This window comes from Pseudophryne corroboree, chromosome 12 (genome assembly GCF_028390025.1).
Source record: "Pseudophryne corroboree isolate aPseCor3 chromosome 12, aPseCor3.hap2, whole genome shotgun sequence".
Taxonomy (NCBI): Eukaryota; Metazoa; Chordata; class Amphibia; order Anura; family Myobatrachidae; genus Pseudophryne; species Pseudophryne corroboree.
Window position 1 is genome coordinate 163711471 of NC_086455.1, and position 15884 is coordinate 163727354.

Here is a 15884-nt window from a genome sequence, read left to right on the forward strand (position 1 = left end):
GACTCAAGACTTTCCTGTTTACTCAGCATTTCCATAATGTCCCTTTAGTATCTACATGCTTCTGTATTTTATGAAATATTATGCTATGTATCTGTTAAGCGCCTAGTGACTGGACTGATGCAGCACAATACAGCACCACTGGACATATGGCAGCAGAGGACACCACCACTGTGACTGGACTGATGCAGCACAAGACACCACCACTGGACTGATGCAGCACAATACAGCACCACTGGACTGGACTTATACAGCAGCACTGGACATATGGCAGCACAGGACACCACCACTGTGACTGGACTGATGCAGCACAAGACATCACCACTGGACTGATGCAGCACAATACAGCACCACTGGACTGGACTTATACAGCAGCACTGGACATATGGCAGCACAGGACACCACCACTGTGACTGGACTGATGCAGCACAAGACATCACCACTGGACTGATGCAGCACAACACAGCACCACTGCACTGGACTTCTACAGCTACACTGCATACCTCCCAACATGACCCTCTCCAGGAGGGACACAATGCTCTGCTTCTGCACTTTTCTCTTAACTTATGATTGCCGGGACCTGTTTTGAACAGGTTAATGGATAAGAAAGTGTTTCAGCACAGGTGATGGCAATCATCAGAGCCGTAACTACGTGTGTGCCAAGGGGGCTTGGCACACAGCGCAGTTGCCCTGGGGGCGCACGGCCAGCGGCATGTAACGAGTCAAATTGACTCATTACATGCCGCCTCTGTGTGCGCCGTGCGCCGCGCTGGAGGAGAGAGACCAGCGCCGGAGGCAGCGGACAAGGAGGAGGAGGGAGGGGGAGCAGGGAGCCGCAGCAGCGCTTTGTTATTGGTAGTAAGCGCCGCTGCAGCATCCCCCTCTCCTTCCGTATTGGCTGCCCGGCAGCCAATACAGAAGGAGAGGGGGATGCTGCAGCGGCGCTTACTACCAATAACATAGTGCTGCTGCGGCTCCCTGCTCCCCCTCCCTCCTCCTCCTTCTCATCTCACTGCCGCCACCGAGGGAGCAGCACGAGGAGCCTGTCAGCGGGGAGAAGGTAAGTATATCCCCCCCCCCTCTCTCTCTCTCTCTCTGTCTCTCTCTCTCTCTCTCTCTGTCTCTCTCTCGGACACCGCCTGCCGCAATGTGTAAAAAATGGGACTGGCTGCCGCAATGTGTAAAAAATGGGACTGGCTGCCGCAATGTGTAAAAAATGGGGATGGCTGCCACAATGTGTAAAAAATGGGACTGGCTGCCGCAATGTGTAAAAATGGGGACTGGCTGCCGCAATGTGTAAAATGGGGTCCTGGCTGCCGCAATGTGTAAAATGGGGATGGCTGCCGCAATGTGTAAAAAATGGGACTGGCTGCCGCAATGTGTAAAAAATGGGGATGGCTGCCGCAATGTGTAAAAAATGGGACTGGCTGCCGCAATGTGTAAAAAATGGGGACTGGCTGCCGCAATGTGTAAAATGGGGTCCTGGCTGCCGCAATGTGTAAAATGGGGATGGCTGCCGCAATGTGTAAAAAATGGGACTGACTGCCGCAATGTGTAAAAAATGGGGATGGCTGCCGCAATGTGTAAAAAATGGGGACTGGCTGCCGCAATGTGTAAAATGGGGTCCTGGCTGCCGCAATGTGTAAAATGGGACTGGCTGCCGCAATGTGTAAAAAGGGGGACTGGCTGCCGCAATGTGTATAAAGGGGGACACCGTCTGCCGTAATGTGTAAAAACGGGGACGCTGTCTGCTGTAATTGTAAAAAAGGGACGCTGTCTGCCGCAATGTGTAAAAAGAAGGACCGGCTGCCGCAATGTGTTAAAAGGGAGACTGGCTGCTGTAATGTGTAAAAAGGGGGACTGGCTGCCGCAATGTGTAAAAAGGGTCTATCTGCCGCAATGTGTAAAAAGGGGGACTGGCTGCCGCAATGTGTAAAAAGGGGGACACTGTCTGCTGTAATGTATAAAAGGGGCTCTACCTGGTGTAGTGGCGCTACTGTGCAGCGTCATTTGAATAATGTAGACTACTGTGCACCGTAGTATGAATTGCTATTATTTTGTGACCACGCCCCTTCCCCGTGAAGCCACGCCCCTAGAATTTTTTGCCGCGCCTACGGCGCGCTCTGCCCCTATCTTATATGTGGGGGTGCCACTGTCATTTCTTGCACACAGCGCTAAAATGCCTAGTTACGGCACTGGCAATCATCAATTAAGAGGTAAGTCCAGGAGGAGCAGAGCATTCTGTCACTCCTGGAGAAGGTCATGTAGGAAGGTATGACACTGGACATATGGCAGCAGAGGACACCACCACTGTGACTGAGAAGCACAAGACAGCACTGGAATCACCACCCCACTTTCCCTCCCGCACAGACACTGAGGATGGAGACACGTCCTCTCACTACACTCTCCAATGCCGGAGTGAATATGGCAGCGATGCGCGGCTCCTTATATGGAATCCAAAGGGGGAAAGCTGTGACAGGTGGACACTGATGGGGGAGCTGTGACAGGTGGACACTGATGGAGGAGCTGTGACAGGTGGACACTGATGGGGGAGCTGTGACAGGTGGACACTGATGGAGGAGCTGTGACAGGTGGACACTGATGAGGGAGCTGTGACAGGTGGACACTGATGAGGGGAACTGTAACAGGTGGACACTGATGGGGGAGCTGTGACAGGTGGACACTGATGGGGGAGCTGTGACAGGTGGACATTGATGGGGTAGCTGTGACAGGTGGACACTGATGGGGGAGCTGTGACAGGTGGACACTGATGGAGGAGCTGTGACAGGTGGACACTGATGGGGGAGCTGTGACAGGTGGACACTGATGGGGGAGCTGTGACAGGTGGACATTGATGGAGTAGCTGTGACAGGTGGACACTGATGGGAGAGATGTGACAGGTGGACATTGATGGAGGAGCTGTGACAGGTGGACACTGATGGGAGAGATGTGACAGGTGGACATTGATGGAGTAGCTGTGACAGGTGGACACTGATGGGAGAGATGTGACAGGTGGACATTGATGGAGGAGCTGTGACAGGTGGACACTGATGGAGGAGCTGTGACAGGTGGACACTGATGGGGGAGCTGTGACAGGTGGACACTGATGGAGGAGCTGTGACAGGTGGACATTGATGGGGGGAGCTGTGACAGGTGGACACTGATGGAGGAGCTGTGACAGGTGGACATTGATGGGGGGAGCTGTGACAGGTGGACACTGATGGAGGAGCTGTGACAGGTGGACACTGACGGGGGGAGCTGTGACAGGTGGATAATGAATGGCTTGGTAGGAGGGGGCGTAGGAAGGGCAGTTCCAGTGGAGCACAAGATCCAGGTGCCAAAAATGTTAGAGGGCGCCGCGCTGCCAACATGAAAGTGCTGTCACTGATCTCCTTGCAGCCTCAGTTGCCGGAGGGACCAGGAAGCTCCCATGAGCCTTTGCGTCTAGTGCCTGGCACTCCTCCTCGGCAGGTGCTTCTCCTCATACTTGCCTATTTTTAAAAGCTAGTTTCAGGGAGATTTCTTTGGAAGTAGAATGCGCTACATTGAGGGGGCGTGTCATGTTCCGCCCAAAGGGCATGTCTAACTGTCACTCAGCCCCCTGAGAAGAGCACCCCATATCCCCCAGCAGCGTACCACCTGGTACCCAGCACATCACCCCCCTCTGCGTCACCCAGCACAGCAGCCCTTCTGTGTCGCACAGCACCTCCCTCCGCGTTACTCAGCATAGGAGCCCTTCTGTGTCGCACAGCACCTCCTGGCGCCCAACACATGACCCCCCACTGCATCACCCAGCACAGCAGCCCTTCTGTGTCGCACAGCACCTCCTGGCACCCGGCACATCACCCCCCTCTGCGTCACCCAGCACAGCAGCCATTCTGTGTCGCATAGCACCTCCCTCTGCGTCACCCAGCACAGCAGCCCTTCTGTGTCGCACAGCACCTCCCTCTGCGTTACCCAGCACAGGAGCCCTTCTGTGTCGCACAGCACCTCCCTCTGCGTTACTCAGCACAGGAGCCCTTCTGTGTCGCACAGCACTTCCCTCTGCGTTACCCAGTACAGCAGCCTTTCTGTGTCGCACAGCACCTCCCTCTGCGTTACCCAGCACAGGAGCCCTTCTGTGTCGCACAGCACCTCCCTCTGCGTTACCCAGCACAGCAGCCTTTCTGTGTCGCACAGCACTTCCAGGCACCCAGCACATCACCCCCCCCCCCCCCCCCCCTCTCTGCGTCACCCAGCACAGCAGCCTCTTTGTGTCATTCAGCACATGACAGATCATCGTCACAAAGCACAGCAGCCCCTCTGTGTTGCACAGCACCTCTCTCTCTTTGTCACCCAGCACAGCACCTCTCTCTCTTTGTCACCCAGCACAGCACATCTCTCTCTCTGTCACACAGCACCTCTCTCTCTGTCACCCAGCACAGCACCTCTCTCTCTCTGTCACCCAGCACAGCAGCCCCTATGTTTCACCCAGCACATTACCCTCGAGCACCAAGTATAGCACCTCCTCACACCCATTATATCACCCCCTCTGTGTCACCCAGTACATCACCCCCTGGCTCCCAGCACATTAACTCACCTGTGTCACCCAGTACATCACCCCCTGGCACCCAGCACATCAACCCAACTGTGTCACCCACCAGCACATTACCCCCTGGCACCCAGCACAGCACAGCACCCCTTTGCACTCAGTACGTAATCTCCCCCGTGTTACCCAGTATAGCACCCCACCCCTGTGTCACCCAGCACAGCACCCCTTTGCACTCAGTACGTAATCTCCCCCGTGTTACCCAGTATAGCACCCCACCCCTGTGTCACCCAGCACAGCACCCCTTTGCACTCAGTACGTAATCTCCCCCGTGTCACCCAGTATAGCACCCCACCCCTGTGTCACCCAGCACAGCTCCCCTTTTGTCTAACACAGAATCCAGCATTGCATAAGTGCACATGCTATTGTCACCCGCCATCATACTTATTTATCTATCTATTACAGAATTTCCCATTTATTTCAGTGGGCATTCCATCACGGTATAACATCTAGCGATGGATGAACGTTGCTACAATATCACTTTTATGAGTTTGGGTAGCCTTGGTAAAACTTTCACCATAAGGGTGCCACTGAGTACCTGAATTTTCATGAAAATAGCAAGAAAAAGAAAAAATACAGCAATTGCAAACAAAATATCATTTAAATGCTAAACCTAGGATAGTTTAAAATATGAGGTAGGGTAGCATTAATAAAGTCCTATAGTAAATGTGGTATTGTTGTTTGCAAACTGGAATATAGGAAAAAAATGCATTAGATGACTTTGGGGATACTAAATATAAATCACTGGTGTGCAAAAATGCACCTATGCAATACATTACTGCTTGCACAAATGCCACGCTCAGTCCATCTCACACACATACAGTATGTAGGGGAACAACAATACCTGTCTAAGTTTTTAACCAACACCTTTAAGCAATATGTACTGTACATAGACTTTTACTGATCCAACCACACTCATACCATCTCTGACCTCACAGGGGGTTCTACCGGTACTTACACGTCAGAGATTTATAAAGCTTACTTTTGCATGACTGAGTATTTGTGTCACATGGGTACTGTTGCATACAGTATATAAATGTGCTTTTTTGCATCGAATGCAAATCGCGACGCATTTGTGCAACATTAGCCATGTGCTGTCACTAAAGAGGCGCGTTTCTTGCTTGCACATCGGTAACTAAATACCCTTTACTGGGTTTTTTTTGTTTTGTTTTGTTTTTCCCTCTTGGCCATTACAATAGATCAAGTATGTGATATTTTTTTCCTTTACCACACAAAAATATTTATCTGACCTCATTGTCTGCTCTGATCTAAAGCCAACAGGGGGTTTCCACTTTCAGATGACAGTGTATTGACTTGTATATAACCATCAAACTGTTTTATCTGTCTAGTTTCATTCTGTGCTTCTGAGCCATGACTGTATATTATCAAGTTGATTTACCTCTTGGTATTGAGCAGTCTGACTGTCATCTCCGCACTGGATACAATGCACAAGGCAGGTTTGTTTTGTATTCCAGGGCAATGACTAAGAAGCAACTTGTGACATAAAGGCATAGCTGAAAAGCACAGAGACAAGGAAACTATTAAGTTGGTAAAAGTTTAAGGAGGGCACACAAGTATATAAACTGAGTAGTCTAAATGTTAAAGACAATAACTGTACGTTCCGCTTCATTACATTTGGTTGATATTTACCTTATTGCCTAATTTATTTTTCATTATTCTATTGCTTTTTGGTTGACTGTTTGCTGAATTAAAGGGCTTTTCACTTTTTTTTTTGCTTTCTTTTTTTTTTTTTTAAATGTTAAATTAGGTTGCAACTTGAAGAATAAAAAAAAAGGCTAAATTATATTCCAGATCAGGGAAATAAAATAAAAAAACAACTTTCATTTCACAATGAAACAATTGCACACCTGACCTAGGAGAGGCTTCGGTAATTGGAGTGAATACGTACAGTTAAAGGAAGCGAGCACACCGCAAAAATTATCGTCATCACCGCCAAGAGGATTAGGTGATCTAGTTCCTCCATGCCTGCTTGCTTGGCGCATTCCACCTTGGGTCCCGTTCTGGAACCGCTCATATTTCGCTGGTTTTGAATTTGGTACATCTGGTAAAGGCGTCTCATAATAGCCACATTACAGATAATGATGGCTATAACAAATATTCCCATGACTGTGCCATATAGCACAGAATAAGCCAGGACGTCAGGCTTCGAGTCCTCCGCAGTCATTTGAATAAAGCACCAGGTTCCGGGGCAGTACTGTTTAAATTTCCCAATTCCCAGGAAAGGCATAGCACAGAAGCCGGCGCTGAAAATGTAGACTACAAGTGGTACCACCAAGCCAATTTTCTTCGTGATGTAATTGTAGTAGAAAAAGGGGTACGCAAGTGCAATCCAGCAGTCTAGAGCCATAGCAAATAATATAAGCATCGGTGCCAATCCAAAGAAAATCATGATGAAGCTGAAAATATTACATAGGTTTCGGTTGTCCGCCATCTGCACCAGGGTCTGATTTTTGGAGTAAGCAGCCAGTACCATTGGGCTCAACAGACATTTCCCCATCAGATTTGTGACTGTCAGACCAGTAACCAAAATATAAAAAATTGAGGTTTTGTTCCTCGTGCGTAACTTGTGTTGCCATAAGATGTAGATTGCAATGAAATTTCCCAGGAGACCGGTAGAGAACAGCAATGAGCTAGGTATGACAGAGTGGTCACCTTGAATGGCTCGGCTATTATTAGAGCATGGATACAACTCCATGTGAAAACTCAACTCGGAGGTTACAATTGTCCAACCGCCAAGAAGAGGCTCCAGCCAACGTCTGTGAGATCTGAGCCGCTCATCTGTCTGAAACTTGCTTTTCTCTGCGATTGCAAACGGTTCAAGCTCCTTGGATCTCTGAAGGAGGTGGAGAAAAGCAATTGACATGTGAATTAAAAAGAAAGAAAAAAAAAAGCCTTAAACAAGGCGTATCCTATTCTGATGTAACTCTGGAATACGGCCAGAAAAGTAAAGTTTGCAAAGAGGAAGTGTTGTAAATATAAGCAGTTGTGTTTTGTCTGGCACAATGAAAAAACGTGCTATTGTGTAACGTTCTGCAGCTCGTTTTAGACGACTTGATTATTACTTGGATGGTTTCCCATGGGCAAAAATGTATAGAATAAAAAATTATTAAAAAATACATATACAGTATATTTCTGCTAGACAACACATTGTTAATACATGAAATAGTGTTTATTGCACTAGTCCCTGTCTCTCTCACTTTCGTTATTTTTCTCTCTGTCTAATCTCTACCTCTTTTCTTATGTTGCTCTACGGGCACTGCTGTGCTCAGGGACATTATTTAGCAAAGTGCGCTCTTCTGGCATTCCGTGCTGGTGGCTGCAGATTGCTGACTGGACTTTTCCTTGCCTGCTGATTGCCCTGACATTGAACTGTGTGTTTGATTTGCCTTGTCTGCTGCCTGCCATGACCATGGATTTTCTTCTCAACTTTTACTCTGCCTTCCCTGACATCATATTGTCTATTGGACCTAGTCTTCATTACTGTTGTTACCCATACCCTCTCTCTCTCTCTCTAGTACCTATATAGCATGTAGTACCTGGTGCAACCTCGCCTTTCATCTCTGTACTGTTTCAAACTTCAAAAATTCCCCTCGCCTTTTCCCTGACCACCACCTGCTCTCCTGCAGCATTACCATTCCCCCCATTTCCTCCTCCCTACATTCTTACTAGGTAGAATTTTGATGTCCTTGACTCCATGTCTTTTTCTTCGGTTAACGTCATGCCCTCCTATCCATCTTGCATCTGCCTCCTTGACCCCATTCTCTTCAACCAATCCCTCCACCCTGAAGCATGATCCCACAGACCTTTTAAATTAACCTAGAACCATTGCAGCACACATTTAACAAACATCCCAGACCGCAGCACACACCAAAGGAAAGTCTCTGAGGAAGTCTGACAATATAATGGATGAAACGCACCCAACTGCCCACACCTCTCTTAATTCTGGCTCATTTATTGGTGCTGAACCTGATTATCATAGTTGATACTGGATGCTATTACAGTTGTCTGTTTTAGCCAGACCGGACATTTATCTGGCCTTGGTGTGAGCTTTGCCTTGCCTTGAGAGGAAGGTCCCACTCACTAAGCATAATCTGGCAATTATAGAGCATCTCCATTGGGTTTAGAGGGATGTTAGGGTTGGTTTTTCCCTTCAGAATGCTAGACCTGCCCAGAGGAGTGGAGAACAACTGAATTTGTTGAATAAATGGGCCCCTGTGGGAGCTGTGTCCAGACTATGAGAGCCAATGTCTGGGGATATATAGTTGCGTATCGGGAAGTGTAGCTTGTACAGAGCAACCAGACCTCATGTTCCAGGCCACAGCTGCTCTGTAGTGCGCACCATGGGCTACTACTCAGATGTAAGTCTGAATGGCAGCTGCGCAGATATAGCAGTGGCGCTCAGTTGCCCTGCATTCTTGGTGCACCACCATCTTCCACGCTACTTGGTACCTCCAGCTAATGGTGCAGCTCCCAGTCTCTGATAGGCAGAGAGTACTGTGACCAGGTCACTGTGATCCCAGCCTATCAGTAACAGGGAAAATGCAGCAATAGGTACAAGGGCAGAGTTATAATACGGATAGGGTACTCCAGGTGTCCCAGACCCTTGCAACGCCACTTTGTGTATTATGGATTTAGTTACTAGTTTCTTGCCTTTCAGTAATCAATAACCAACTTTTTATCTTGTTTTATCATTTCAGAGCGTACTGATTGCTCACTTTCAGTAATATTTCTCTTTAGTTGCAGACTATCCCCTTATTCTTATATCTGCTCGTGAGAGTCATCATTCTTTGTCTCTCTATGGGAGGAAATTCAGTTACCGTCGAAAATGCGTTTTTCGCAGTAAAAAGATGCAAAATTACCGTGAATTGCGGTAAATTCGCCAAACGTCTATTCAGTTGCCCGCGGAAACTTTTTTTTGTGGTAATTTTACTGCGAATTTCAATTCACCAACTCGGAGCAGGTGATAAACTTGGGGAAAATCCCTATTTTAAATAAAAAATGTCGGGATTTGGTTCTGAACCCCTGGGATAACCCCCTGAATGACTAATTAGGCACTTAGGCGTTTTTAATTATTGTTAATTGGCCAATAATGACATCTCATGTTTGTGGTGAAAAAGTGCAAAGTGATGGAAATTGGGGTACAAGGTATGAGATAGGTATATTGGGGTGCTTTATAATTGTTTTTAGACTTGCAGATGGGAGTAATCAGTCTGCTTTCAGCTACTTATATCCATTTTTATGTACCCCAAGTTAATTTAAGCACTTATTTTGCGGGGGGGGGGGGGGGGAATAGCTTCCTATTATTTTTTATATTTAAAAAAAAAAAAAATGCCTAACAGCCATTTGACCCAATTTAAGTACCAGAAACCAATCAGCTCCTAACTGCCATGTCACAGGCTGGGTTTGAAAAATGACAGGTGCTTATTGGCTGGTAATTTATCTCCGTCCACTTTATCTCCATTCAAGGCTTAGTAAATAGACCCCTATGTTTCTTATAACCAATAATAAACTTTTACACTGTTATGTTGGTTTAGCTTTTTGGGGGAGTATGGGCAGATTTACCCACTTTTCACTTTCAGCAACAATTTTCACGGTCAAGTCGTTTCCGCTAATTTGCATATGGATAGGGCAAATCGTGGGAACGCTCATATTTGCGAAAAATTCGTTTACGCAGCTAAAATGATGCAAAAACATCACCTCGTGGTAAATTGCCACGATTTTGTTGCTAATTGAATACCCCCTTCTGTCTTCAATACTCTCTAGGGTATTCAATTATCCGCAAATTCGCGGCAATTTTTCGCGCAAAATTTTTTCGCGGCAATCGGCCGAAAATTGACGCGAAACCGCTCCGTTTTTCAATTTTTCGCAAATTCACGGCAATTTTTCGCCCGAAAATTTTTCACGGCAATCGGCCGAAAATTGCCGCGAGAACGCTCCATTTTTCGACCTATTCAATTCCGACCGGGTTTCACGTGAAAATTCTTGCAGTGAAAAGTGCAGGTGAAAATGGGGAAATCAGCCTGTACCCCAAAAAATGCTAAACTAACATAGGAAAACAGAAGAGAAGTGTGTTAGAGATCACATTAGAGAGTTTTTGGGGACTTAAATTGTGTGAAATGGCTGTTATATGCATTTTTTTAAAATGCAAAAAAATTATAGAAAGCTATTTTTTTTTAGCAAAATAAATGCTCTCATTAAATTTGGGGTACATGAAAATGGGTATAAGTATATATATGGGTCATTTTAGGGTACTTTAAAAAAAAGTGGAAACAGACCGATTACTCCCATCTGCAAGCCTAAAAAACACCTGTTCCACTCATAAAGCACCCCAATATACCTGTCCCATACCTTGAACCCCAATTTCCATCACTTTTTACTTTTTCACCCCAAAAATGACATGTCATTATTGGCCAATTAAAAATAATTAAAAACTTCAACGTGCCTAATTAGTCATAAAGGGGGGTGTCCCATGAGTTCTGTACCATATCCAAACATTTTTACCTTAAAATAGTGACTTTTCCCAACTTTTCACCTGCTTCAGAGAAGGTGAAGTGAAATTAGTGAAAACATGATCACCGATAAATTTTCCAGGATAATTGAATAGGCTGTAATTGCATTTCACGTGAAAAGTCCGGTTTTTCACCCGAAAACCGGACTTTTCACGTGAAAAGTCCGTTATCACTGCTAATTGAATATGGCCCTCTGTCTCCTAGTAAGTAGTCAAAACCCGTCGTTCAGACAAATTGGTTAAATGACGGATTTAACCAATTTGTATGAACGAGAGGTTCTGTCCGCTTTCCAGTGTCTGGGAACAAATATTTGACTGTCATTTGCTCTCATCAATTACCAGATTTTCATTTGAACCACCCAGATCTGGGAGATAACATTATATCACGGAATACTGCATGAAGGTACATGTCATATCGGGGATTGTGTTCCTGGATGTGTTTCATAATACATAGCGGTACAGAGTTTCTTATTACCATAAATGGTGATGATAAATTCTAATTAACAGGTCTACAACCCGTTAATTAATAAATAGCCTCTTTGCGGTATGTGCTCCTCCCCAGAAGTCTGTTCCATACATAGGGTTTGTTTCAGTGGCGTAACTAGGGGTCCGCAGCCACTGCGAGCGCTTGGAGGCCCGCAGGGCTGCGGGGCGCCCTAGCCGCCATTGATCTCTGCTGGGGAGAAGGGACATGGAGGGCACAGCGCGCGCCTCTCCTGTGTCCCTACTTCGTCTCCGGCGGCAGCAGCGTGTCAGTTTAATGAAGTGCCCGTTCGTGAGTTGTGATTGGCTCACGAACCGGCACTTCATTAAACAGACAGACGCCGCTGCCGCCGGAGACGAAGGAGGGTCACAGGAGAGGCGCACGCTGTGCCCTCAGTGTCCCTCCTTTCCAGCACAGCAGCGGGGGAGCCTGGAGAGGGGGTGTTGTACCCGGCACTGTGGGGGGGGGGGGAGCATATTTGGCACCTGGTGAGGCATATTTGGCACTGGGGGGGAGCGTATCTGGCACTGGGTGGGTGCATAGTTGGCACTGGGGGGGCATAATTGCACTGTGGAGGGGCATATTTGGCACAAGGGGAGCATATATGGCACTGGGGGAGCATATATGGCACTGGGGGGTATATGTGTACCTGGCACTGGGGGGGAGGGCATATTTGGCACTGGGGGTATATGTGTACCTGGCACGGGGGTGGAATATTTGACACTGGGGGCTTATGTGTACCTGGCACTGTGGAGGAATATCTGGCACTGGGGGCATATGTGGCACTGAGAGCACAGCCCTAGCAACAAGCATTACCCCCTGGTTACAAGCGCAACACCCAGCTCATAAAATCCCTGGCAGCAAGCATTACCCCCTAGCAACGAGTATGACTCCCAGTGCATGAAACCCCTGGCAGCGAATATTACCCCCTGGCAATAAGCTTGAAACCCAGCACATGATACCTCTGGCAACAAGCATAACACCTACCGCATGAAACCCCTGGCAACGAGCACGACACCCTGAGCATGAAACCCCTGGCACCGTGCATGGAACCAAGAGCATGAAACCCCTGGCAACGAGCAGGTAATTTAAAAGTAATTAGAAGCCTTTCTTTAGGACTTAATGTGTAATGGGCATTGCGGTGCGTCTGCGGCACCAAAGCATTTTTTACGCCACTGGTTTGTTTTCTTTTTCTCTTTACGGTATGCACTGTTCCCACTGGAAAAGAAAGAAGATTTATAGGTATTTATTCTGCAAATCTGCTCCTTTGTTTTTTTATGCTTTTCTCCGAAGTCTGAATTAGTCCCTCACCCTCTACGCATGACGCGATGCAGATGCCGTGGGCCTAGTCATAGCCGTTTATACGTTTTTATATAGGTTGGGTTATTGAGTTACTGTAGTTGTGCAGATGGTTTTGAAGGGCCTAGAATACAAGTACATTGACCTTCTGCCATAAGGCAGAAATGGTACTGTGAGAACAGATCTGTTTGTCCTCTGAGTTACAGGGCTGTACCATGGAATTCATTAACAGGGAACGTCGTCTGGAGATTTCTCAAGGAACAAAACTTTTAGAACTTCAGTAGATAATCTCTTTCATTCTGAATTCATATGCTTGAGAAACTCTTACTTCTTTCTAAAGACTTCCACAGTGCGTGACGGAATGGATGTACAGTAGCTAGATCCGATCTACAGACAGTCAGCGCGTAGGGGTCTTCAGTCAGTAGCTAACTGGTGGATGAAGTTCTAGTTCTTGCAATGACGTGCACCAGAAGTGTCTGAAATACTTGAAGACCAGGGACATGCAGCTTGGGGCGTTAGAACCGTTCAACTTCACTTCAACGAACATAAGATCACAGAGTATACTGTTGTACAGTTGTGTAGGTGTATGGTGGAATATAAAAGCTCACAGAGGTAGGCGGTGGACAATCGTAACACAATTGTCCTGTAGTGGTTGCCCAACAAACGGAGTCTCCTCTTTATATCTGGGTGTTTAGTATTATGGTTCCGACACTCAGGAGACGGGGAAAAAGTGAAACAACAAGGTGTATATGTTATAGTCACCTCCAAGGTGCACCGGGACAGTATATTGGGGGTCATCCCGAGTCGATCGTAGCTGTGCTAAATTTAGCACAGCTACGATCATGTTCCCAGACATACGGGGGGGATGCCCAGCACAGGGCTAGCCCGCCCCGCATGTCTGTCCGCGATGCTTTTGTACTTGCGGACTAACTCCTGGCCAGCGCAGCTCCTGCGGCAGGCCGGGAGTTGATCGTCGCTGCCCCCGGTCGCACGGCTGCGTGTGACGTCACGCAGCCGCTGAGGCTTGCCCCCCGCACGGTCTGGCCCTCCTGCATTGGCCAGACTGCGCCCCCATAACGGCGGCCAAACGCCGCCGTGCCGCCACCTCCCACCCAGCAACCGCCTCTGCCTGTCAATCAGGTAGAGGCGATCGCTAGGGAACGACGGCCTTCGGCCATCAGGCATGCGCCGGCACACTGCGGTGCCGGGGCATGCGCAGTCCTGACCCGATCGCTGCGCTGCGATGAACTGCAGCGAGCGATCGGGTCGGAATGACCCCCATAGTGTCATTCAGCAGCTATCCATCCCTAGAAACTATATAAAAATGATTTTGCGGCAGAATGTATTTGCTAAATGTGTATTGTGCTTTACTTGCATGGCTGTCGGTGCTGCTCAAAAAGGGGCAGAAATCCGGAGAGACGGGTGTGTTACAGCTGTATGGTAATTATCACTCCTGTTTGCTGCAGTAAGCGTATTTACTAAATGTCATAAGCCCAGAGAGGAGATGCAGGTGTCAGCTGATGGGGACGGGGTCGGCTTATTTGCGTCATTGGTGAGGCCATAATTTTAGAATGACGTTATATTGGCTCCAGCTACTCCACGTGGAAACTCAATTCTGGGAGGCCGGCGACTCAGTTTCTGCATCTCCCGGCGGTTCCAAAGAAAAGGGATGTCAGTAAGGCCGCCACAACACTTGTGTAAAAGGGTCTCCCCATACATAGGAAATGTTATCACCAGCGGTACAGCAAGCCTCCATGTACAGTATAGGGAGACGCGGGAGGGGAACACGGCCTGATTGCAGGCATAAAACACCTGATTTCTGGCAATATGGTGCTGTGTATAGTAAAGGTTTCATCCTGGTTCATTATAGACGTATGCTAGGACCACTAAGAATACAATTGCATGGCTTTATTACTAGACACAGGATATCTGCATACACAATGGTCACATGACAATCCTCATACGAAAACTGAATTTTTACCATATTTTTACTTTGATACATTCCGCCGTACTTTCTTGTCACTGGTCTTATATGAAAGAAGCAATGGTGGCATTGTGTTAGTGGAAACGCTCGCATTGTTACACAGTCACAGCGCTGGCTTTACTTTCTTAACTTAATGGGGGTCATTCCGAGTTGATTGCTAGCTGAAAATGTTCGCTGCGCAGCAATGATGTAAAAAATTGGCACTTCTGCGCATGCGTATGTGGCGCAATGCGCACGCGCGACGTACTTTCACAATGGCCGATGTAGTTTTACACAAGGTCTAGCGAAGCTTTTCAGTCGCACTGCTGACCGCAGAGTGATTGACATGAAGTGGGCGTTTCTGGGTGTCAACTGACCATTTTCAGGGAGTGTTCGAAAAAACGCAGGTGTGCCAGGAAAAACACAGGCGTGGCTGGCCGAACGCAGGGCGTGTTTGTGACGTCAAATCCGAAACTGAACAGTCTGAAGTGATCGCAAGCGCTGAGTAGGTCTGAAGCTACTCAGAAATTGCACAATATTTTTTTGTAGCCGCTCTGCGATCCTTTCATTCGCACTTCTGCTAAGCTAAAATACACTCCCAGTGGGCGGCGGCATAGCGTTTGCACGGCTGCTAAAAACTGCTAGCGAGCGATCAACTCGGAATGACCACCAATATTACAGAAGAGTCAGAAGAGGGCAGTTGATGGAGCAACAGCGGACCAATAGGAAAGCTCCATACGGCTACAACAGAGGCCCCCAGGTAATGATATCTGCGACATTGCACATAAAGGGTCTTATTCAGCTACAGTCGCAAAATGGCAACATCTCAAATCAGGCGATTATCGGCAGACTGCGAATGTGAAATGCGAACGCAATTTAATTGACAGGAAGTGACCGTTTGTGGGTGTTAACAACATGGTGTCTGCGGGGAGTGTGCAAAGAACAAGAAAAAATACAACTTTTTTGGCGCACTCTCAGAAAACAAACAAACAATAAAGTGAAGAATAACTGGTTTGAGTTAAAA

General features: G+C 47.5%; 1 protein-coding gene across 1 annotated transcript in view; it reads right to left on the bottom strand.

Annotated features, from left to right (window-relative positions):
- Positions 1-7446, bottom strand: part of LOC134981177 (prostaglandin D2 receptor-like) — a 50434-nt gene extending 42988 nt beyond the window's left edge. Inside the window, exon 1 of the mRNA XM_063948402.1 lies at positions 6495-7446. Within this exon, the coding sequence (XP_063804472.1) occupies positions 6495-7301 (807 nt within the window). The 5' untranslated portion in view covers positions 7302-7446. The remainder of the gene's footprint in view (positions 1-6494) is intronic.
- Between the last annotated feature and the right edge of the window lie 8438 nt (positions 7447-15884).